We start from the raw sequence: 26,631 nt of genomic DNA on the forward strand, positions 1-26,631 counted from the left end.
TTCACTTTTCATAATCAACATAGGCAGATAGAAAAAAATAACATAACATTAACATTAAATGCGCTTTTTTAATGGCAGTAGTTTAAAACAGTAGGCTACATTAGGCCTAGACTCTCTATTTGTAAAGATTGCTGCACATTCATTTAATTCTGAATTTTGCACACACAAGTTGAAAGGCATTTGTTCAAATCAAGTTCACGGATAATTGTGCGTGCATTTATTAATCATTATGATATTAAAATCATAAAGTAGGCTATGCTATGTACAAAAAATCAGATGAGCCCAGAATATGAACGCAACGTTTAATTACACGTTAAGAATTTTCCTTCCATATAGTAAACCATTATAAGAACGTTTAATTTAATTTAAAAACATCCACATGCCGAGAATCAAGAGCACCATCCCCTGTGTTGTGCGTTTGAAATGTGGCGCGTTTATGATGATGTCATGGCAGTAGAGGCGGCAACTATAACGATCAGTCCCACCCATTTTGAAGCGGTACTAACTGCAATGGAAAAGCAACCGAGCTAAAGCGAACCGAACCGTGCCGTACCGAGTCGAGTCGTACCACGCAGTGGAAAAGCGAAGCGAGCCGAACCGTTCCGCGCCGAGTCGAACCATACCGAGCCGAACCGTGCCGTACCATGCAGTGGAAAAGCGCCATATGTTTGTTTCTGGCTCGCGCACAGCCTTCACTCAGACACGCGCTTCAATCCGTTGTGGAGAGACTCGTTCCGGTGCAATTAGAAAACAAAAAGCACAAAAAAGTGTCCCTGCCTGATATACAACCACTGAAAAACATAATCGGTTTTGATAAAAAAAAAATAAAAAAAACTATATGAGTGCGGATTAGAACCCAGAGCCTCTGACACGCGTGGCAAAAATTCTACCCCTGGACCACTTACATACACACTTAATTTCGTCGGATCAACATATAATAGGCCTCACTGAACGACCACTTAAACCCAATCAATGTACTATTTAAATAGATTGCTGGACATCGTAGTGTTATATCTGTTTTATGATTAAGCATTGTGTCTTTGAAAACCGCGTATTTACCCGGTTACCTCAACCCATGCCTTGCTCTGATTGGCTGTAGTTCATGACATCAGTGAGGTTGAGTCGGCCGACAGCTCTGGATATCTAGCATGCTAGATATTTTTCTGGGCTCGGCGACGCGTCTGCGAGGCGTCTGTGAGCGTCTTTGATGTGTTGTTGGCTCTTTCATACTAACAGATTGGCGAGCGTTCATCGCCCGCTAATCCCCCGCGATTTGCACGCGATAACAGCCCGACCTGTCGGCGAGCTCAACGATTTGCAAATCGGGCTTAAATCGGGCTTAAAATCATGTAGTGTGAACTAGGCTTAACATGCTCCAGGTGGAGTTAGAAGCTCGGGTTTTTTTCTAAAACCACCTTATTTATGTTGTTCTGTCGGATAATAGTGTCAATTTCACTGAATTTGATCAAAAAAATGTTGCCGACGGCAGCTTTAAGTTGGTAGATATATAGTCACATATGTGCAAGATAACGAATGTATTTGCATTTTTACACATGGAAAGACATGTTTGTCATATTAATGTAACGTGGGCCTTGCTCCTCTCATTTCATGTCCCATTTCTTTAATTGATGTAAATGAGATCCCAGTCTTCCAAGAAACCCACTATGGAGGATTGCTTTTGTCGTTGTTACAAATAACAGGCTTCTTCTTTTGGAGAGTCAGCTTTGAAAAACTAAATGTTTTGGTACATTTGATCACTGTCCAAAATGGTAGTGCAATGGCTTAGGTCACTTGTGCAGTGATAACTGCATTTTTAATTTGGCTGTTTGGATGGATGGATGGATGGATTGAAGGAAGGATGTAACAAAAAATTCAAGATTTATCAAGTGGTCATTGAAAAACCCACTTTGATTAACCACTAATCTGAATATTGGAAGCAACATGTCCCTCTTCATGTCTGTGGTATGGCCCTGGATAGATGGTTTATTAGCTGTAAAAGTGTCTGAAATGTGAAGGAAACCAGAGATCTTAAAAGAGAGTACAGGAAAGTGTAAATCAGTTCCACTGTCTTATTGTCAGGCAGAATCATGACCCTGTCTGGAGGGACCGAAGGAGCTGTTGATCTTCAACGTGAAGCCGATCACGGAGATGAACGAGTGTGCAGATGCACGGATTAGAAAATGCATTATAGATCCCAAAGTTATTTGTTGTTGTGAGCAGCAGCTGCTGTGTCTAACTGATCGATGGAGATCTCACAGTACACAACCTCTTCTTAGCTCTTTCATGTGTGGAGGCCTGATTGTTGAGCTTTACATTATCGCCCCCATGTGACAGCAGCTGGAACTGCACAAGTAACTGATGGAAGAAAGACAGCGGGAAAATGGTTGAAAAGCGGACATATTATAATCTAAAATAATAAAATGTTATGCTGTATTAATTTTACTTTTAATGTTTTTTTGTTTTTTGTTTTCAGATGCACTCTTGGGATGAATGTGCTTGTTAATGAATGAGGGATGTATATTCAGAAATAATATAAATAAATAAACAAACGTGTGTGTGTGTGTATATATAGTATATATATATATATATATATATATATATAATATACGCACACACTCGTTTGTTTATTTATTTATATATATGTCTGTTTTTAAAAAATATATTAAAACATTTACAAAAAAATTTAAAAAAATAAAAAAATTGTCACCATAGTTTCAGTCCATGTATCTCTATATATTGTCCGGTCCAAATTTGTTTGATTCAGTACACACATTCCATCTCCACGTTCCATCATTCTGCACGTGTACTTGCTAAAAAAAATCCCATTCTGATTCCTTCAAATCATCCCATTATGTCTCTTTTATTGATCTTATTGACCTCGCTCTCAGTTCCAGTGAAGATTGTAGGGTTCCCTGCTCTTAAAATCCCATAAAAAGTGTATCTTTTAATGTATAACTCTACTAACCGAGCTGTATACCTCCAACTTCAGACTGTGTGAATGAACTGGTTTGTGCAGATATGCGCCTCCTCGTTTTAATGGCATTATGCCCATCCCTGGAGCTGGCCTTCTCTTGACGTTGTACTGGGCATTTGCCCAACAATGGCAGGGATATGTTCACTCGAGCATGTTTGCGTGTGTGTGTTAGTGTTTTGGGCCAGTGCCATGATCATGGCACTCGATCCTGGTTCACCAGCTTCAACTTATTCACAAAGTCATTTGAGCTTTGTTGCCTGCAATATGGGACCCCTTGTGCTGCCAACACACACACACACACACAAACTAGTGCTGACTATAACACACAAGAACTTGCATTGATACGATTTTGTGGGTGAAGTAATGTTTTCTTCCTCAGCCATCTCTGTTTTCTTTCTTACTATATTCTCATCTTCTTAGACGGCTCTGTAAGCGGTTGAGGTATTAGAGGAGTAATGCAATCATTCTAGTGGAATGGATCAATCATTCTGCTCCTAGATCCCTTCCAATGCCAACAATCTACCCACACACAAACACTGTGTGTTGGGTTTTACATGTCTACTGTTATTTCATTGACTGGTCTCTTTCTACAACAGCAGATTCTGTGAAGTGAAACCTGTTCATTGATCAAAATCCTCACAGTGTGAAAAGAACACATTTTCTGCTTTCAACATTATATTTCCTGTCATGTCCAATCTACGGCCCACTATTCACCAATACGTTCTTACCACTGTCAGGTTATGTCAGGACACCGTAGGGTCTAGATTACCACTTTCTGAGTTTTTGAATGGGATTTGATTGTAATTCTTTCAGGGAAGAACTGCTCATGTTAAATTTTGACTTGCATAAGCTTAGTGAAGTGTAATCTATAATTAATCTATAATTGCAATGTCAATGTATTGAGCAGTTTTACACCTAAACTCTATTGTGAATATGCAGAATAAATTTTGCATGTACATACGCATGGTGTATGTAGAGTATGTGTATGTGTATATATATGTATATAACAACATCATGGAAACATTTTCTGAAAAATTAGCAGAGGTAAAGGGAAATAGATTTATTTAATGTGGTAGAATTGGTCATACAAAGTTTGCTCGTAGCTTTACAAAAGTTGTTTCTACTGTTATAGTTTTACAAAATATGCGTACAAAAATATACCAGTCAATGTAGAATTATCTAAAACAGTCATAATAGTATAACATGATTTAATTGAACACAGACATAATCAAGTAGACAGGTGTCCTTCTAGGATATATGTGTATGATTCAGTATTCAAACACAATGTTAATGTGCAAAATCATTACTGGCAATTCATTTGGGAATAAACTGATTAAAAATACAATACATTTTCAAGCTGAATTGGGTATTTAAGTTGTCAAACGGTTAAAAGGCAATTCTGGAGCAATAATCAACATAAATTAGTGCACCGTGGAGTTCTCCTGCATGGTACAATAAAACAGCACTATAGGCAATAAAAATACCAGATTATCCAGTGTAGCGTAATACAGAAATATCGCTGTAGTGTATCTGATATGTCCTAAGTAACCTATTGGTCAGACAAAACCCTACAAGATAGCCATTATTCAGTGTTTACATGTACAGTCATGTCAGTATAACAGAATTTCAAATACCTCAGCCATTGAGGAGAGTGTAACATTATGTCCAAATCCCTGTCTGAGTCACCCCTCATGGAGTGGAATCACTTATGGCGTCTGTGACACTGATGTATATAAAGATATAGCAGTGCAAATTGAATGTGTGGCCACGGTTCTAAAACACCACAGGTGATATGCATGGACTTTATGTCAGTCACGTTAGGTTCTTCACAGCATTGGAAGATGAATATGTTGAAATGACAGTGTTGTATCTCTTTCTCAGGTGGACTGAGGCAGAGACATTTCAGAGATTGTTTTTGCTCATTTTTGGATGTACTGAAATAGGTCTCCACTGGCTTTGCTTCAGTTGATTTTATTATTTGGATTTAGAATTGTTTTCTCCCTGTTGTCAATCAGAACAGACTTTGGTCGTGACCCATCACCAGTTGAGAACTACAGTACTACAGATACTGTACAGACACAGCCACACATACATGCAAAGAGAAAAAAAGGATAAAGGTCAGTGCTCTGCAGGAACCACCTGTAGGATGATCTGTAGTGATCTGTTCACAGAGTCTGAAAAACACAAGGGAAACAAACATTAATAAGCCAACTTCACTAATTATTAGCATATGTTTTATGAAATGACCATATTCTAATCTAGATGATATGATATGGAATACATTTCCATATGTTCCATTGTTTGTGCATAATAAGGTTCTTTTTATTCATTTCCAGAAAATATCTTTCCAAGAGTTTAACACCAGTCATATAATAAAAAATTGGCATGGCAAAGTCATTATAATAATCATTCATGAGTAACTAGACAAAAAATGACTTTCAAGCAGAATCAGAAGTTTTACACTGTTGCCTTTTGCCATTTGCATTTATGTAACCTCTGACCTGACAATTTCTGGAACCATTTGGGTTTTCTTTCGGTGTAGATGAATATGTAGTATGCAGGGATGCCAGTGAGAGAGATGGCAAAGCCAATCCCAGTATTAATTGGATCCGAATATAGGGAAAAGAAGACCATGAAGAAACAGGTGAAGGAGAAAACAGCAGGGATTATAATAGGGACCTGTGAAAGAGAAAAATACAGCGATAACGAGATATTAAAAGTATGGTGTTCTATAGAGTTTGGAAAGAGCAATAAACTGCATGTGTTTTTCAGTTGAGACTGTCTGTACTGTATAAATGTAAGCCTGTTCCTCAAATCATATTACTTTAGAAGACTTGGAATATAGTAAGTAGGCCACTTTCATAATTTTTATGGTGCTTTTGTTCCCTTTTTGAAGAGTACACCTGTTTATTTTGACCTGTACAGATAGTGTTTTGCAGAAGACAATCAAATGGGTTTGGTTTCTAATTTAGTTTTGGAGGTCTCCTACAACAGGTTTACATGCATCAAAGGTAAAAAAAACACTTTCATTTTCTCATTACATTGTACATCACCACATTTTTAAATGATTCTCAAATGACTTGTCGGATAAATCAGTCTCTCTAAATCCCTCCTTTCCGTGAGCCTGCTCTGCTCTGATTGGCCAGATGGCCCAGTCTGATGTGATTGGTCTACCGATTACAGCGCTTGTCAGAAGCTTGACAGTCAGTCTGCATTAATAGACACAGTTTTAGGTAATAGTTGGCCCACAGCTATTTTGTAGAACTAGTTCAGTGTGACAGTAATAACATGAGTAAGCCGGTTAGCCGGAAACTTACACAATATAAAATATAAAACACAAAATTACGTATTTTAAACACCCGGTAGAAAATATATACATCAATAATTATTCATACTTGCAGGTTGTGATTCTGAGGAGCAAGCTGGTCCAATAAACTGGGTACCTACCCATCTTTCCAGAGCAAGTGTTTTGCAAGCGGACAACGTACAACATAGGCGGGCATTATGCAAATGTATTTTCTAGTGACGTAGAACCGGAACGCAGTGGGATTCGATTTATAGACGACTCGTTTAGGCGTTTCTGAGTCGATTCTTTCTTTTGGGAGACAATATATTTATTTTGTACTTTCGACTTTAGAAGTTTGCAGAACGTTTAAATTCACAAACACCTATATTACACACTGCATGAAAGGAATATTTGAAAAACCATAATAGGGACACTTTAAACAACATGTTTTGACCACTGTCAGTGATATCTATTAAATCTTCAGTTTCCTATCTAAAAGGATCCATAGTCATATCATGAATTTAAATTTCATGTTTATACCCAACCCAACCTGTTCTAGTTTGTTTAGCTATTCTTTTTCATCACAACAAATTAAAATACTTATATAAGACATAAAAGAGAACGGTTCCTCATGGATCAAAAAATGTCTTGATTTTGATATGATTTTGTTCATGGTTATTTCACAATATATTCGATTATTATAGTTAGTAACTACCAGTTGACCAATCCCAGAAAAAGGCCCCCTGAAGCAATTTAAGATTAAGTGGACAACATAACAAAGTGACAGAGTCCAACTGAGATCTCAATAGCTTTCCAACTCTTGCCTCACCTCTGCTAACCTACACCTTAGAATTAAATCTACCGTATTTTCTTAACCGCTTGATATTTAACTAATAATTTGCATTAGAGATGCATTAGACATGAGGTAACAGGCTGCCAGAACAGAAAAAAAGGGTCACCTTAAAAGGTCGTGGCATATCAGGGCGTGTGAATCGCATGTAGATGAGGCCGACCACTGCCACCCCGATAAAGAACCAGCGTAGGAAGCTCATGAAGTTCAGCAGGCTGTAGATGTCCCCTAGGAAGAGGATCAGTAGTGTGATCGGATACTGAAAGAAAGACGAGCACTTTTAGAAAGGCGTGCATGCATGAAAATTACTGTTGCGAGTTCATGTTTATGCATATGTCAGTTTTTAATAATATTAATAGTACTTTTGAATATTTTATATACAGCGTAAATATATATACACATTATTATTATATATATATTTTTTTTTTTTGTAACATTTTGTATTTTTTATTAGTATATATATATATATTTTTTTTTTTTTTTGGAACATATACAAAAGTCAGTTTCATAAGTAATATGTTTTTATTTTGAAGCTTTCAAAACAGCTGCAAACGGTTTTGTTCAGCTGAACAGGAGTATCAGTACAGGTGACCGTTGAGTGGGACATGGTGTGTCTATGACTCACCAGGACAATCACAGCAGGTAATGGCGTGTGTCGGCGTATGTGAATCATAGAGAGAACTTCAGGAAGCTGACCTTCTCGAGAGGCGACATAGAACATTCTGTGGAAGAGAAACAAAATGTAAAACGTTTAAAACATCCACTGTAGAAATACGAACCAAGACATACAATCGATGTTCTTTGATTTTGAAACTTTGGATTTGAAAGGATTTGAAACTAAAGACTAAAAATGTGTCAAAGCCTAAAACAATTAACTGTGTGACCAATAATTGTTGGGTCATTTGAAAAATAATATAAAATTCATATACTTGGTGTAATTTTCAACACCCTCTCATGGCAATTCTTAAAGGGTTAGTTCACCCAAAAATGAAAATTCTGTCATTAATTACTCACCCTCATGTTGTTCCAAACCCATAAGACCTTTTTTCATCTTCGGAACACAAATTAAGATATTTTTGGTGGAGTCAGAGAGCTTTCAGTCCCTCCATGAGAGCAACGCAATTTACACATTCAAGGTCCAAAACGGTAGGAAAGACATCATTAAAGTAACCCATGTGACTCCAGTGGTTTAACCTCAATTTTATGAAGCTACGCAAGTGCTTTGTTTGCGCAAACAAAATAATTTACCCCTATATTTTCAAAATAATATTATCCAAAGCACGTCAACTTCTGGTCTTGAGTCAACACAACACGCATGCGTTGTGGTGCTGCCCCTACTGGATTGCAGGTAAAAAAATTTGTAAAGAAAGCGGTAAATAATTTTTTTTTTTTTTGTGCAAACAAAGCACTCACGTCGCTTCATAAAATTGAGGTTAAACCATTGAATAATGTGTAAATTGTGTTGCTCCCAATGGAGGGACAGAAAGCGCTCAGATTTCATCAAAAATATCTTCATATGTGTTCCGAAGATTAATGAATGTCTTGCGGGTTTGAAATGACATAAGGGTGAGTAATTAATGACAGAATATTCATTTTTGGGTGAACTATCCCTTAAAGTATTTTACATTTTGGTGAATTGGTGGCTAATTCGTATGAATTTGTGTCATATTCCTAAATTAATTAAGCTTGTTTCCTAGTTTTTAACCTTGTGTTTGACCCTTGTAAAAATCAGGTAATCTGAGACTCAAAACTGAGATGCACACCTTGAGATGGCAAATAGGCTTCCATTCATGGACCCAAAGCAAGACAGAGCTACAAAAACGGGAACTGCTACTGAGAAGTCTCCCATCAGCTTCTCTGCAAAAGTCTGTTGGGGAGGGCAGATAGATGGATAGAGAGGGAAGAGATGAAAAGTGGATGGAAGTGAGAAAGATGAACTAATTTTGTGAAACAAATAGGAAAACAACATTGATCTTCAATTTTTAGACTTGTCTGTGTTTATGAATAATCAGTGAAGTAAAAAGGCTTTATATTTTCCATAAGAGTGAGCTTGTATAGGGACACGCAAAGTGAAACAGGCTCTAAATGAATGCATTACAGACGTCTAACGAGATGAGAAAGCTTTTAGAGTATTTCAGAGCCTAGCAGGAGACCTCTGCGCACAGATTCTGTTGCTGTCAGTTATTTGTGAGAGATATATGATTACTCCAGCTGAGAAACAGACAGGCATTTAGAGCCACTGGCTTTATGTAATCACATTTACTTTGGGGAGGAGGAAGGTGTTGACTATTACAGGCACTACTGCAAATTGCTTAAACTCGTTTATAAAACTAGTATCCTTTTCTATTCTGGCTCTCTTTCTTAAATGTTCCAGTTACTGCTGCTATGAATCCTGGATTGTGTTAATTGAATTTGTTGAATTTAATTGGAATTTGTTAATAAATTAAGAAGTTTTGAGGTAGATGCAGACAGGGAGTGACCCACCACAGCTACGGCATTAGAGGCTAACAGCTCTTCTGCTGACATCACGGTGTAATATGCCACGTTTACCAGTGTGTAACAGATCATTACTATCACCATGGAGATGCAGATGGCAAGAGGCACTGTCCTGGGGAATGGAAATTAACACCTAAGTCATCACTGCCGTTTGGTTTGCCATGCTAGAAACAGCTGAATTAAACATCAAACCATACAGAAATCATATTTGTTATAACACTAACCTCTCAGGATTCTCCACCTCCTCAGTCACAAAATTCAAGTAAAACCTGTAAGAGGCCAAAAATGTATTCAAACACTGTATGCGGCATTATTGGATTTGTGTGGAATTAAAAGGTGGACTCACCAGCCGGCATAGGCGTACATTCCTGAGTAGAAGGCCAGAGGAAGTCCTGATAAGTCTACTGTGTTGACCTTAAATGCATTCTCAAAGTGTTTGGTCTCCCCTGCAGATGTAACCAGTGGTAAATGATTAGCATTGTGATAAGCTTAGACAGACTGATGTTCTCTGTAAATTTAGTTTTCCCTGAGCCAAACCTATTTCTGTTGATGGACCTTAATTTTTATTATTAATCAAAATCAGTGGTCGTCAGTGGCAGATTTAGGCGTGGGCAACATGGGAGTGTGAAATTAAAATAGCCCCACATCATCACATAGCCTTCACCATACCTAGAGACTGGCATGGAGTACTGTCCATAAGATCATCTCTCAATGCAAATCAAACCAGCTATTAGGCTAACTGAAATAAAACCATGCCAATCTCTAGGTATGGTGAAGGCTATGTGATGATGTGGGGCTATTTTAATTCCAAAGGCCAAGGGAACTTTATCAAGATGCATAGTATCCTGGATCCATGAAGTAACTGGCCTTTAAAAATAAAAATCTGCCTGCCTCTATGGGAATTTAACATAGGGGTGTCCAAACTTATGCACCCTGTATTTTAAGGAAGAACATTTATTTATTTACGATACATTATTCATTCACAAAGAAAATTGGTGTCCTTAAAGGTTGGATTTTTCCTAATTTTTTTTAATTAAGGCATTAAGTTCAATTTACAAAAGATGATTTTTTATTCCTCTTTTTAGTCAACTTTAGCATGGGTGTCTAAACTTATGCATAGCACTGTATATATATTTAGATATCGGTATGATATGTTTTTTTTAAGTGATCAGAAGTGTCGGTAAAGATGTTTATAATTTTACAAAAGATTTATTTCAAATAAATGCTGTTCTTATATATATATATATATATATATATATCAGCATCAATACATATTTATATATATTATATATATATTTGCATTTCGTGCATTTAACTCTTATTCAAGAAGCCAGAAGCATAATATAAACTAAATACCTTTGAAGAGTAGGTATAATCCTGGAACAATGATAATGGCGAATGCGAGCAGCTTGCTGAACGTGAGGAAGATCTGGATTCTGGCAGTCCAGCTTACACTCATGCTGTTTAGATACATTGCCATGGCTGCGATGAAAAGGAATGTACATTATCTCAAAATGTATATGGAACACATAAACCAGGCCATAAAGATGGTATATACATACTGTAATCAAGCAGCCAAAATACTTAGCCAAAAAGCCTACTGAATCCGATTGCTGTGGCCAATTTAATGGCAGTCTCAGGAACTCCACATGGCATGAAGATGGGCTCTAAAATATAGCGGCCAAATGCCAGAGCGGTCACAGCAAAACCTGCAGGTCTTCAAGATGAGAAAATTAACTCTGAGCATTCAGTGTACTGTGCTGGACATCATGTGATCTCTCATAAAACACTGTTCCAAAGTAAGGTAGAACAATCTATGTGATAAATCATGATTGTAATAGAACGTCTTTTTATAATCAGTGAACCAGTTCACTTGTACATGAACATGTTTTGTGCTCTCCTTCACGTGAAGCTTGTTTGCTTTCAAACTACATCTACAGATGTTACTCTTGGCGGTGTTGTGATTGTTACATATGAACCTGGACTGAATCCAGCCCTTGATCCTTTGCATGAGAGCCTCCACAATGGCTTGTTCATTGTCATAAGGCACTTTATCTCTGGTTTTTATTCCATGCCTACTGGAGCCCAGCAGTAATATTGAGAGAGAACCTTTAATCGGGCAGAGTTTGCTTGTGTTTATTTGAGGCGTTTAAGGGATTTTGTTTGTTTATTCTATCAGTGCCCCAGAGACCTGTCAATGAAGACAGAAGATGAATAAGGATTTACTGACCTTATGGCAATCATGTCAGCCCACAATCGCACAAAAGCCACTTGCGGACCAAATGCCTCCAGAATGTACGTGTAATGGCCACCAGACTTTTTAATACAGGTACCCAGCTCAGCATATGATAGAGCACCTGAAAAGGACAAAAAGGAAGAGCTAGGCGAATAACTTTATACTTGAGCAAAATTAGGTAACAGTGGCTGGACAAAGGCAAGTCGTGGAGAGCGAGTGCCATAACTATTCAGAAAGGTGGCACGATTTACACAACACCTGCAAAGCAACCCTCATGGCACATGGTTAAGTCAGTTCATTAAGACCATCTGTTCTCTCTCAGAGTGCAGTTACACAACACAAGCTCTTTATAGTTCTGTGCATTTTAACATTTTAATGAATACTCTGTTCAAATCAAAGCCCTTCTTCACTCGCAGCCCTTGACTTGTGAGCTTCAAAAGGTAAATGTAAAGAGAGCTCTAAAATACAAGGCCCACCAGGAGAGATCAGAATGTAGATTTCAACTTTTTTTTTTAATGGGCAGCTCAGCTTTTACTCAAAGCATGTGGGCTGCAGCACACAAAAGAAAGCTGACAAGTGTGAAATGACTCCTGGCATACACATGAATAAACAAACTGTCAAACAATGTTCTTCTTATACACAAACTAATTCTTCTTCGACACATACACAAAGCCATCAACCTCCATGGTGTCAGACCACGCTCTCCTCACCATCAAAGTGCGGCGTAAGACAATATCAGCCTCTATTGTGCACGGACACACACATTAGGCATTAGAGGGGCCCTCTGATCAGGTTCTTCACACATAGCCTGAAATTCTTGCTTGCCGAATATCAGTAAAACCTGAACTTCTTTTTAATGTAATGAAATACTGTTCAAAATAGCGTTTATATCGGAACTTATAGTGGAGTTCAAGAAACATTTCGGTTCTTGAGTTGATGAAAAGCCAATTAGTTAAATCATGAAATTATGTAATAAAAAAAAATATATATATATATTTTAAAATAAAAACAATCAATATAAAACACTTACTTAAAAATGGGTATACCTTTATAGTTACAATATACAATACAATATAGTCCAAGTCTATAGTCTAATTCTCACTATTTACTAGTTGTTTATTAGCATGCATATTTCTAGGTTGTTGGCTGTTTATTAGTACTTATAAAACACATAATAATGCCTTATTCTGCATGACCATATTCTACATCCCCAAATCCAGGGCTGTAACATCATTTTTAAAGTGGGCCAGATTCAATGTTGTGTACACTACTGTCGGGCTGTATTTCTTCATTATATATATTAATAATATTAGGCTGCATGTTTGGTCTCTTGAAAATGCACATGTGACAGTAGCTTGAGTTTTGGACGCAGATGTAAACTTATTTTCACTAACACAAACAGTAACATTTGTACATTTTTAACAACCTAATTTTTAAAGCGTAAAATTTAGTCAAGTCATCTTCATTTATATAGCGCTTTTAACAATGTAGATTGTTCCAAAGCGGCTTTACAGTGATAAAAGGAAATGAAAGTAACAGAGATTGTTTTGGCTTTATAGCAGCTCTAGAATAAAGTTATTGTCCAGCTAAAGTTAGTTTTGATTGATTCACTTCCGTCGCAACGATCATTAGTTATTGACTTAGGGGCCGCTAACACGACACCGTTTTAACAGAAAACTCTTAAGTTCTCTCTGTGCAAACTTTAAAAATGCGAACCTGTGAGAACGCTGATGGCGTGCACATGCATATTTCGAGTTCAATCTATAGGTATGCGCATTTGAATATATATGCGCAGGCGTGTAGTCCTTCCCTACAAACCAACCCTCAACAAACTACTTGTCTGGCCTTAAAATTTATAATACAGAATTGTATCGCTTCCGTGTAGCCACGCGAACCGGATTTATCCCGACAACGCTTTATCTGTAGAGAGGTAAAGGGAGGGGAGGGAGGCCTTCACAGGGGAGAGACTAGTTGACACTTCAGGACTGCGTTGTCGTCGCGTCCAGGCGCAGGTCCTTCATCAGATCTGGATACGACCTGGATCCGGCAGACTGCGGTAAACCTCGGGATAAACAGAGAGACTAATATTAGCGTAGACGCCATTCTTCTTATGATGTAACGAGTACATCAGGATTTATGGGAAGTGTTCCTGGTTCCGGCTGACCTAATCTATACAGCCTAACATTGAATTATGAACTATAATGTGTTATGTGTATGCTAGGTCAAAGAGATGTCTTTTTAGTCTAGCTTTGAACTGACAGAGTGTGTCTGCTTCCCGGACAATGTTAGGAAGACTGTTCCAAAGTTTTGGTGCTAAATAGGAAAAGGATCTACCGCCAGCAGTCGATTTTGATATTCTAGGTATTATCAACTGGCCGGAATTTAGAGATCGCAATAGAACAATTACTTCATGCGTTCATGACATCAAGGCTAGATTATTGTAACATCTCTTCATTTACTGCTACAAACTGATAACGGTCAGATAAGTATGATTTTAAACCATGCTAATGCAATTCCACTAATGCCAACATAATTTTCGAGTCTATTTAAAAGAATGTTGTGGTCAATAGTGTCAAATGCAGCACTAAGATCGAGTAACACTAATAGCGAGATACAACCACGATCGGATGATAAGAGCAAATAATTTGTAACTCTAATGAGAGCTGTCTCAGTACTATGGTACGCAGGGACGTGCACAGGGGGGTTGCTGGGGGGGTGAATAAATAAATAAATCGTACAATGGATGCAGAATTTCACGTAGGCCTAGATTTTAAAAAAAAATTCGCAAAGCCTCATTCACTTCCATTCGGGCACCAAAAGTGAAAGTCAGTAGGGGAAGGGCAAACTCTGTTTACGTGGCTGCAGCGCTGCACGCGACCGGTGTAGCAGTCGATTCTGTTCCCTACCGGAATTCCTGTTCCCTTTACGCAATCATACTACAAATCATGCGTAGTTGCCCAGTTACCATACGTACCATCAGAACTGAATATGAGCAAGAAGCACAACTGATTGTACGGGAAGCCAAAAGGTTAAAAAAGGATTGTATTTTTTCCCGAAATGTAAGCTTTTTTTTATTTTTTTTATTTTTTATTAGAAGCGAGTTTTTCCCCATCTGTCAATTCAATCCAGATTATTTCTTAAAAAAAAAAAATTTAAATGTAAAAAAACAATAAACAATAATATGAGTAACTCTTTTTCTCATGTGTATTTTGGTGACATTTAACATATTGTTAATACATTTTGTATACTGTTTACAAAGTTGTATATCATAAACCTGTCATCTCTGACGTTTTGCAATCTTTATAACTATCAGTGACTTGTCTTGATAGGATATTGATAGGGATATTGATGTTTATTTAGGGATTTTCATGACTCAAGTCATGTTTTTCTGTGTTATTATTAGTAGTAGTTAAGGTGATTGAGTGCTGTATTTCAGTGTTTTACTACTTTGTGTATATATATTTTAATAAAGACCCTGTTATTCTCAGTCCTTCATATAGCCCGGGAGTTTTTTGTTTTTTGGGGGGGGGGGGGGGGGGGGGGGGGGGGGGGGTGCCATGTTTCTGCCATAATACCATGTTTACAGTAGTGTTACTACTGTAAATCTATGGTAAATGTATGTAAAAGTATGCTAACTGGATTATTTTCGCAGTGTTTCTCTTGTTTTCAGTGTCAGTGTTGCTGAGAATGCATACACACACACAGCGCTGTTAGCGCTGGTTTCATCTGGCTTTTAACTAGTGATATGTTTGTATCAGAGACATCTGCGCAAAATTCGAATGCTTCTCACTGGATCTTGCTGCGCTGTTTAGTGATCGCGTGTGAATTTTAAAGTGTTACCAAAAGATCAAATATTTTGTTTATCTGCATGTCAGTCAACCATTAACCAACATCTGAGAACTGTGAACATGTGTTGTTAAAGTCATCCTGTAGTCAATCATTTTATTCCTTATAAAACTCATCTTTAATCACCAAAATGACATTTTAAAAGTTTTTTCCTGTAAAAAAAAAAACAAAAAAAGTATTGTACCTTAAAACAGTTTGAATGTTACTCTATACCCTTGCTTTGTTTATGCCTGGTTCAGATTACACGATTTTTTTGTCTGTTATGATAGTCACTGTGTCAGATTACACGATTTTGACTCCTAAAAATCTTGTCATGTCCTGGACAAGAAACATGTCAGACTACACGTTGTTTCCCGACCAGTCATCGCGAGCCCTCTCACACACTTCACTCGCACACGCACTCACTCACTCACACACACACGCTCACTCACTCGCACATATACACTCACACACTCGCACACACACACACACACACACACACACTCACTTGCACATACACACTCACTCACATACACGCACTCTCTCTCTCTCACACACACACACACAGTCACACACACACTCGCTCACTCACTCACTCCAGAACACAGACTCTCACTCACTCACTCGCGGTCTCGCACTCCGTCGTCGTGGAGGACCGTTAAAAAATTAAACATGCTAGTCTTTCTGTCGTGATGTCATGAAGCATAGCAGACGCGACGTAGGTTGTCGCCCACTATGACACACTATACGAGATGAAACGATCGAATCTTGCGTCCCGACGCCCGTTGTCATTTGCGAATCCCCACGACACTCTACGTCAAAGGGATCGTCCCAAAATCGGGCTAAAATCGTGTAATCTGAACCAGGCATTAGTAGCCTAGCCGTAGAACAATATTATCGCACAATGTCATCGCGCTTTACAACGTCGGACACATAGCTGTAATTAATATGATTAGCCTTTTGCTTGACTATCAAACAGCTAAAAATGTGTTGCTAATGCAACACAAACCGTGTTCGTCCTGTTCACCATCTCAGTCTGCCTTCTAAAGATCAGTATACATGCTTTGAACAACTTAGAACGTCAGTGGAGAAAGGCATATAAGTTCATCATAACATCATTACATACATCATATACATAATTCACCTGCTATATTACTAAATGTACATGATTTTTCATATCAACAGAAAAATATACGGGAGAACCTGGCTTCACTTTAGACTCCCCTGCGTCAGAGCGGTCATAGTTAATGATATGCTAAAGCCTTGCCCGCACGTTGACATGATTGGTTACAGGGTAGTTTCTGATGTAAGAAACGCCCATGATTTCAAACTGCATTTTTGAGACTTTCTTTTTTTTTAGGAGAAAATACTCAGCAATGGTGTTGACTTATGTATTTGCACATGGTTTGTCTTAAAGCGTATTAAAAACACCACATATACATATAGGCTAAACAACATTAAAAACTTGATTTTCACCATAGGGGGTCTTTAAATTTAAATTTCAGGGGGTATTTCAAGTTAATATTTTAGGCCTAACAAATTTTTTTGGGAAATCCTTGTGTTGACAAATTGAACCTTATTGTAAAGTGTTACCAAATATTTAATGATTAATTTAAAGAATAGGCTACTTTTTAGTTTGATGTAATATAATGCATATTCTAGTAGCTCACACCTCATGATTCTGAGTAATGTTTTTTTTTTTTTTTTTTTTATCTGACTCAGAGCTGCCTAACTTAGGCTATCTAAATATTTTTTGCAATGTACACAATGAGCAACTTAAGCAAGACAATGCTTTCCATCTACTATTTGAATAAATGCAGCTTTATCCATAGTGCCAAATTTTCAAATAGGACACATTTTCAAATGTGATTACAATCATCCAGTTCTCCTTTTTAGCAGTACTCTTATAATAAAATAAATGACAGTAAGCAGGTGTGAGAGTGCACAGACAACATGAACCTTAGTTCACCCAAAAAAATAGAACTCTGCCATCATTTACAATGTTCACCCTCATGTCTTTAAAACCTGTGTGACTTTCTTTTTCTTGCTGTAGAATACAAAAGACTTTTGTAAATACTGTCTTAAGTTTCACTCTGTTCTTCACACAAAGCTAACAAATGCTATCAGGAAACTTGCTTTTATGGTGCCTTTTTGTCATTTTGGACAGCCCCTTGTCCCAATCCACTTTCATTGGTGTGGAAGAGAACAGGGTAACACTTTATTTTACAGTGTCCCTGTTAAATATGTTACATGTACTTACCATAGTAATAATTATGCATATTACATGCAACTGACAAATCCTAATCCTACCCTAACTCTATAGTAAGTACATGTAGTTAATTAATGTTACACTTAAATATATAATTACACTGTAACAATGACACCTTAAAAAGTGTAACCGAGAACAGCTGAAACCTGCTAAATGTCTCCTGTTTGAAATGTCATGAGAGTAAAGTAAATGACAGAATTTTCATTTTGGAGTCATCAATCCTTTTAACAACACTCATTTCCTTTCAGTGAGTAAAGTGGTGTGTCATCATGAATGGTTGTGACATCAGTGGTGCTGTTAGACACAATTTCAAAATCGCAAACAAACGGTTAAGCAAGTGTCTGTACATTTCATCAGAATCTAATTAAAATCCAACTGTTGATTACATCAGGAACTAAGAACTAAGAAATCTGTACCAGGTGAGTGGGTGAGATATTTAGGTCATTTGTTAAAACTGAATAATGTGTGTGGAAAAAGATAATGCGAATGTGAGCCCATGTGTGAGAGCATATGCACATGTTAACACACTCATGTTTGCATATGTTCAGCTATGTTATGTGTGACACTCACCGAAAAGAGAGAGAATCCCACAGGCAATCCACACCACCAGTGACATTCCCACACTGCCAGAGTTCTTCAGAACTCCCTTCGGAGAGATGAATATTCCCGCTCCAATGATCGTCCCAATGATGATAGAGATTCCTCGGAGCAGGGTCACCTTCTTCCCCAGTTCCACCTTCTCCTTGGGGGCTCCGGCGTGGGGGGCTCCATTTGATTCGAGATGGTCTTTCTCTCCAAAATTACTTGGAGTCGGATCCCCGTTGGGATAGGGAACTGACACAGTCCTTCTGGGCATCTTGTTCACTCACTCACAAACACACACACACTGACTCTCTCACTCACAGTGTAGTGTGCCTCCCCTTGCCAGTAGCACATGAGAGGCCTGAGCAGAAGGTGTTCTCAAAGTAAAGCAAACTTCTGATACGCTGTGACAAGTCTAAACAAATGCAATGTAAAGTGGCTTCTCCCTCCTCTTTTTCTCTCTCTCATCTGCCTTTTTAGTGTCTCAAACACTCCCCTTTTCTCTCATTTACTCTTTGTATTCCTTTGTTCATATTATCCTGTAATTTACTACATATTATGTGAGTAAAGAGGGTGTTTCTTGTTGTGGTTAGTGTAGCCCAGATTCATGACGCTTTAGCAGTAGTATCCGATTCTCACATTTCCTCGTGTGACATGCAGATCATACAAAGGCATCTGGCGCTCACTTTAAACACTTGCTGTTTTCTCTAGTTCTTTCAAAGGCCCTTGTTTCACTGCACTTGTTATAGACGTGTTCTGATTAGCAAGTGAGCAGACTAATAGACTGATAACAAACTCCTGTTTCTGGGATTGTGGACTGACTGTGTGATCTTTTTGTCATACTTAATGTTGGTAATGAAGCTGAATGTAGGACAAACCACGTGTTACTGTAGTTACTGTATGTGTTTGTGTAAGAGAGAGAGAGAGAGAGAAAGAGAAAGGGGGTGGAGGTAAGTGTGTGTGTGTGTGTGTGTGTGTGTGTGCGCGCGCGTGCGTGTGCGTGCGTGCGTGTGTGTGTGTGTGTGTGTGTCTGTGTGTGCGTGCGTGTGTGTGTGTGTGTGTGTGTGTGTGTGTGCTTTCAGACAAAGCAATTTCAGTCAAGCCTGATACAGTGTTCTGTAAATAAGAATGAAGACGGTGGGAGGCTGATGTAACATTACATCAGATCAGCCTTGACACTCAATAGATTCAGTGTTGTGAATCCATCAACTCATTTGAATCATAATGACTGTGCAAAAATTACAATAGTTGTGGCTTCACTTTTGTAATTAATTATCTGTAATGTTACTTTCTTTTGTGAGAAATGTTTCACTCTTTAAAAAATAAAAACTTGATGATGCAGCAGAACCTTTTATGTTTTACAAAGAACTTTTAAAGTTGTTTAAAATAATACAAAAATAATTCATGTAAATTGTAGAATAAAACCGGTAATTGTATTCTGGAAAAAAATTATTATGCTCACCAATATTGCACTTATTTGATCAAAAATACAGTAAACACAGATATATTGTGAACTATTATTTCATTACCCATTTTTTTATTTAAATATACTTTAAACTGTGATAACAAGGATTAGCAGCAATTACTGGAGTCTTTAGTGTGTGTGTGTGTAGATTTTTTTGTTTTTTCCAAAAGATCAAAATTAAAGCTACAATATGCAAGAATTTTTTGCTGCTAGAGGGCGCTACATTCCAAACAACAACAATGGCGTAGCTTGATGACGATGTGAAGGAGCGTGGAATGATGGGAACTGTCGTTTTAAACTCCACCGTGGATGTAAATCAGTCAGACGGGAATCGAAAAATGGATGAGGCTAAGTTCTTTTTTTATAATGACATGCTTTTTGTGGCGAGGGGGGCGTGGTTCAGCGCGGTCTGTAATGGGAGAGAGAAGAGACGAGCAAGTAGGTCAAGTGCAAATGACGAACACCTGTGTCTTATTGCTGTGATCCGCGTGGAGAGACCGCTTTTAAGCCGCGCGCTGGAACGAGAGAGAGACTGAAGAGAAAATTGGACGCAGAGAAAGAAAACTGGTGGATCCAAGCTCTCATTTTTTAACTGTTTTGTGCCGCCGCGGTTGCCACGGTGAATGCGCGTTGTGCACGACTTTTGTTTGTTTTGCTTTATTTTAATAAAGTACGAGTCCCAGTCACGCCGATCCCTGTCTTCTTCCTTCCTGACTCTTGGACCTCATCACACTTTTATTTCATTAAAATGAATTAACCACAAGAAAAGTAAGGTTTAATACTAAATTGGTTATCAGATGTCACTGTATGTGTCGAATTCATTGTTGTGATAACGCTGAGCAGTTTTACGTGTTCTAAACAATTGTTGTAAAAGTACATTCGAACATACCCACATCATTTGCCAAAATACTGATTAATCTTTATATATAACACATGCTATATTTATTTACATGGCCATAAACACCAGACGTGATAAACAATGTCAATAAACTAAACACAAATCTAAAGCAATATATACTTCCCTTACATAAACATAACTATTATCGAATGCTACATTTGGAAAATATAAAATTAAGCATGCTTTGTTGACAGAACCAGCTGCAATCGGTAAAGAGTAAGGCCCAATCCCAATTCTATTTTATACCCCTTCGCCTACCCCTAACCCTTGCCCCTTGAAACAGAGTGTCAAGGTGTAGGAGTGAAAATATTCCCCTAAGAAATGGGACACCACTACTACACCGTTACATGTCATTATACATCGTCGCTAGCGCCTACATCACAGGAGATGCGCCAATGTTTATCACAAACTTCCAAGATGCCGTCGTCAGCTGTAGTCTTGCGTGAGTTACAGCTATTTTTTGTATTTTTCTTGTGAAGTTTGCAGAAAACAACTGAGATGACGATATCTTCGACGCCTAAAGCTGCGTTCACACCAAACGCGAATGAGGCCTTTAGTGTGGCGCGGTGGACGCGAATTCGCCTCATTCGCGCGTCCACTTCGCTTCAAACTTTTGCTTTTTACACGCGTCATATTGTTAACGAACTTTAACGATTTTTTTGCAACCGTTTCTTTGAAGAACATGACCGTAAATATGAACACAAGATTGAATGTGACAAAGAAAATGATTATTGGCAGTCATGTTGCCTCTGTAGCCGGTGTATGCAGGTACATTTCTCATACCCCTTCGTTTGAAGTGTGGTCCCGAAAAATCTTCGTTTCAAGGGCTATCTGGCCCTTCCCCTTACCTTACCCCTTCACGTGCACACGCAAAACAGAGGGGAAGGGGAAAGTGAAGGGGTAAGGGGTAGAATTGGGATTGGCCCTAATTGTGTTCCATAACAACTGCACAAAATAAGCTAACGTTTGTTGCTTGATAGACGCTACTACTACAACTTCCGCATTTGTCCAGGACTCCACGCAGTACGAGCGGAAACCGAGGGTAACGCGGATATGACGCAATTGACTGGCGACTCCCCAGACCGCGGGGTCTTAAAAAGTCTTAAAAAGTCTTAAAAAGTCTTAAAAAGTCTTAAAAAGTCTTAAAAAGTCTTAAATTCTGAACTTTAAATTTAAGGCCTTAAAACGTCTTAAAAACAGCCCGATTTTCATCCGCGGTCTTAAATTTCATTTAGTCAGGTCTTAAAAAAGATTTTATCCTCGTTCATTTCCAGAAACGCTGGCCGCAGAAAGTTATTACAAAGTAGCAAAAAAGTATCGAAGTCGCTCGCCAAGAGGCAGTTCACATATCGCGTCTTTTTCGCGCTCAAGTTCATTCAAATGTAGGCGCGCGGTAAGCACGCTTATAAAGCGACGCACTCGTTTTTTTCCAGGCGCAGCAACATGAAAAAAGACATGAGGATGCGGGTGCACCCAAACACTACGGGTGTTTTTCTCTTCTCCGTAAATAAATCTTGTAACAGAGCTACAGCAAGTGTTTTTCGGTGGTGGAAATCCATTAGCCACTAAAACTTTTTTGTCATTGTGGAGAGCGCAGTGCATGGTTGCATAGCAACGACAGACGCCACAGGAAAATCGGACCGAATTTTACTATTAATAATAAAAGATAAGCTAAACTGGATTGTAAATGTCAGTAAATCATTTTTTATAAAAAGAATGAGTCAAAAAAGATAAATTAAAGTCTGAAATATGTGAGGTTTATCTTTTTATAAAAACCTTTTTTGTCAACTTTACAAACTTTTTTGAACTTGTACATGTTAGTATATAACATGTTGCAAGACACTTTTAAAATCTGGCTATCATTTTTAATCATATTATTTTAATGTTTATGTTAGTGTGTATTGATGCTAATTTTATTTGTTATTTGCTGTTTTTCGACATAAAACTTGGTGAATTGATTTCATTGTGTAGTATTAGTACTTTTTGAACAGGATTCTGTGATAACAGTGGTCATTTTTGGCACTATAATAATTAAATGAAATGTTCATGCCATTTCATCTCTAGTTATGATCAACTAAAATCAATTAATTATGTGTTTTTTACAGTAGGCCTATAATATGCAAAGTACAATTTTCTATAAAAAAATTATATCTGATTCTGTTCTTTTCTCTGACACACGTTGTTGGGTCTGGAAGGTTACTAATGTGATTGCTTTATCTGTAAATTAAGTTAATGCTTTTTCAATTACTGAATTCATTGAAATAAAATGAATTCTTTGATTTGAATATTTTTTTGGCAATGCGTCGTGTAGGTCTTAAATTTCAATCTTTATGGTCTTAAAATGTCTTAAAAAGGTCTTAAATTTGACTAACTGAAACCTGCAGGAACCCTGCTCCCAGCTCCCCCCTGCTCTAACGCCCCGTTTCCTTGGTTAAAATCGCAATTTTCTCACGATTTAAAAATAGTTGGAAACATTTGGGATATTGAAAGTAATCAACTTAACAAAATATATAACACTGGCCTTGAGATTATGGGATATTTTAATGCAAAATTCTTGCATATTGTACCTTTAACTAGATTGCCTCCCCTTGCCATGTGGCATAGATCTATCCAAGCCCCAAGGTCTTCTTGCAGCTCAAAGAAAAGTTGTGATACACTGTCGTACACAAAGTATAGTTGTTGAGAGTGAGAGATAAACTGTGAAAGGACACCATGAAAGTAAACAAATATATCGTATACACTCTTAAAAGAAATGGTTCTATTTAGAACCAGAAATGGTTCTATCACCCGCTTCATATATGGAACTCCAAAATGGTTCTATATAGAACCATTTAAAAGGGTTCCATAAAAAGAACCCCAAATGGTTCTTTGAATCCAAGTTAGATGGTTCTAAATAGAACTATTTAAGGGTTCTTTATTATTAAACGAGTTGTTATTAAACAAGAAAATATAAACAATCCAGAACGCGACGCATGTACGCCACCAGGGAGCATTTTTACGATTATTTGTTTTTAATGTTCCCTTCGATAGATTAAAACCATCACAATATGGTATACAAAATAAAGAAAACTCCTGGTTAGTTTATTTTTTTCTTCACAAAATGATTTGTCAAAAAGTTTAACTAATATATTAGGAAATATAAGTTTCATGCTAATGTACAGCTCATATTAATATTTGTTTACTCTTGTTTTTGACTACAGCAGTCATTCTCATGGGTCTTGACTCAAAAAGCTTTGTGAATGTGTTGTGTAATCTTTAGTTTACACTTCAGTCATAAAACATGAATTATAGAACCATTTTAATAAAAAAAGGTTCTTTGCTATGCAAGGGTTCTACATAGAACCATTTTTTTGGTAAAAGGTTCTATTGGCCAAGTACTGAACCCCAGGGTTCTATATAGAACCTCGAGGAACCCTTTTTTTTAAGAGTGTACATTCACAGACCAATTTTAAACAACTGACCACAAAAACATGCCCTCTGTCGGTCTTTGCACTTGTTTGCCATGCTGGAAAGAGGGAAGCAAAAACAATATTCCCAAGAAACATCTCTCCTGCGCAGTCCAATAAACTATAATATGATGAGGGGGAGGAGAGATCATCATGGGACAAAACGAGTCAACAGAGGAAATAAGAGCAGACTAAAGGAGTCTTACTCCACTTTGTATATGGATTTGTGTGAGGAACATACTGTAATTTAAAGGGATGGATCACCCAAAAATGAAAATTCTGTCATTATTTACTTACACGCGTGTCTCTCATGTTCTTATGAACACAAAATAAGATATTTTGGAGAATGTTAGTAACAGAAGAGTTCTGGTTATCAATGACTTCCACTGAGACATTCCTCAAAATGTATGTTCTACAGAAGAAAGAAAGTCATATAGGTCAGGAAACTAAGATTAGAAACTTACATCTTTAAATCGTTATTCATTGAAAATCTTGACATGCAGCAGTCTTTGTCGTATTTGAGACAAGCAGTGATGTCCAATTTGTCAATGTTTTTTTTTGTATTATTATTATTTTAATGGAAACAGAAACACAATAATAATACAATAATATTAAATCAGTCAACCCTGAGCCAAACATTACCTCTACAGTGGTTCAGTAGTCTGCTATTCACTTTAAGGCCTAAAATATAAAGAGCAAAAAACATGTTTTCCAAAGCCCAGGATAAAGAAAAACAAATTCTCAGCCTAACATGTTCCATATCAAGAGTAGAAACCGGTTAGCAGATAAAGCGATGCCTCTTGTTTGTAAGTAAGAAGAACCCAGGGTCCTTATCAAATGTTATGTTAAAAATATCACCCATCTTCATGCCACCCCATCCCAGAACTTTGTAATGGCTGGACAATACCGAAAACAATGCATGAAGGTACCAATTTCACATTTATTACATAATGGAGACTAGAGAGTGATTACTATTCATCTTATTCAGAATGCGTGAGGTAATATAGATTCTCAGTAATATTTTGTATTGCGTTTCGATCAGTCTATTGGAAGTAAATATTCTTCTGATCGATTTAACTGCATCTACCCAGTCATCAGCAATATATTCATTACTGAGATCTTTCTCCAATGTACGCCAGATATGATCAATACCACTGTGATCCAAAAAATATATAACAACTTTTTATTCAAGTGAACTTAAAACAATCTTCACATAAACCTATTACATAAAACCAGTTTGTTACGATTGGTCTACTGCTTACTGCTTACAAATTAAACTCCCATTACCATAACTGAACTTCAGCTTCGGAGGTTTCCTCAGTCCTCAGCGATGTACACACTGTAAAGACAGTAACGATGGCGTAGATTTTACCATATTAATCCGAGCGTGAGTCTGATGATGAAACATTGGAAGTTATTCAACGTGAACCTCCATCTCAAGGACGACTTGAGCACAAAATGCACAAAAAAGTTATTGTTTGTGTTGTTTTTGACCCATGTAACCTTGTAAACAGTGCTTTAAGATTTGAAGGTAGGTCTAATAGGTAGGATAGGATTTGAGTCAAGAGCAGTGAGTGATTTTCTATTTTTCTTTTGTTCTTTGATTAGACGTAATGATAGACAGCATCAGGTTTATTATGCTGCTGTCACTTTAAGACCTGCCGCACATGACACGGATCTGACGCGCATCCCATTTTCTCACAACTCTTTACGATCATGTAAGACTTATGAGGGTGCTTGACAAAACGGGCATTTTGGCATAGTTTTGTGTGTTTTTGTCCGTTCAAGCGCGAAAGAGAACTCATTGCTGTACTTGCACACTGTTTGAAGAGGCTTTCTGTGCTAGCATTTGCATGAATAATAGCATGATTATATAATGCAACGCTAGCCAAAGGATGACAAAATAACGGATGCTGAGTTAATTGCAAATATTTTTAACTTGTTAAACTGAAATATTTAAAATACTGTGTTAATTTTGGCAGCCTTATTATCAACTTTAATTTGGGGGAGTGGGGGTTTCTGTCTGTTCATCACACAAAGCAATTGACCTATGGCTAAGCCACGCCCCCTCCACTCACATTCGGTAACAGGCGCTATGGCAGCTGTCACAGTTGGAGACATTTCACAGGAGGCAATTGATGATTTTTGGAGACAGAAAGATTATATATCATCTCAAAGTCACCAAAAGGGCCTTAACTATGCATTGGAGGGTTATATTAATCATTTTATTTTGAGAAGGTCGATGAAATGCTTCAGCTCCAGACAAAGATTTAAAGTTACAGGTCAGTGTGTAAACGTTATAGT

General features: G+C 37.6%; 1 protein-coding gene across 1 annotated transcript; it reads right to left on the reverse strand.

Annotated features, from left to right (window-relative positions):
- Positions 1–4,020: 4,020 nt before the first annotated feature.
- On the reverse strand, positions 4,021–18,884 carry slc7a11 (solute carrier family 7 member 11). The gene is made up of 12 exons (XM_084429796.1): positions 18,507–18,884; positions 11,837–11,963; positions 11,208–11,323; positions 10,963–11,088; positions 9,953–10,052; positions 9,831–9,875; positions 9,595–9,718; positions 8,874–8,977; positions 7,736–7,832; positions 7,220–7,369; positions 5,476–5,653; positions 4,021–5,148 (listed from the first exon to the last, which is right to left on the reverse strand). The coding sequence occupies exons 1-12, from the start codon at positions 18,790–18,792 to the stop codon at positions 5,093–5,095; spliced, it is 1,509 nt and encodes a 502-aa protein (XP_084285922.1). The 5' UTR covers positions 18,793–18,884; the 3' UTR covers positions 4,021–5,092.
- Between the last annotated feature and the right edge of the window lie 7,747 nt (positions 18,885–26,631).

Source organism: Rutilus rutilus, assembly GCF_951802725.1.
Source record: "Rutilus rutilus genome assembly, chromosome: 14".
NCBI classification, from domain to species: domain Eukaryota; kingdom Metazoa; phylum Chordata; class Actinopteri; order Cypriniformes; family Leuciscidae; genus Rutilus; species Rutilus rutilus.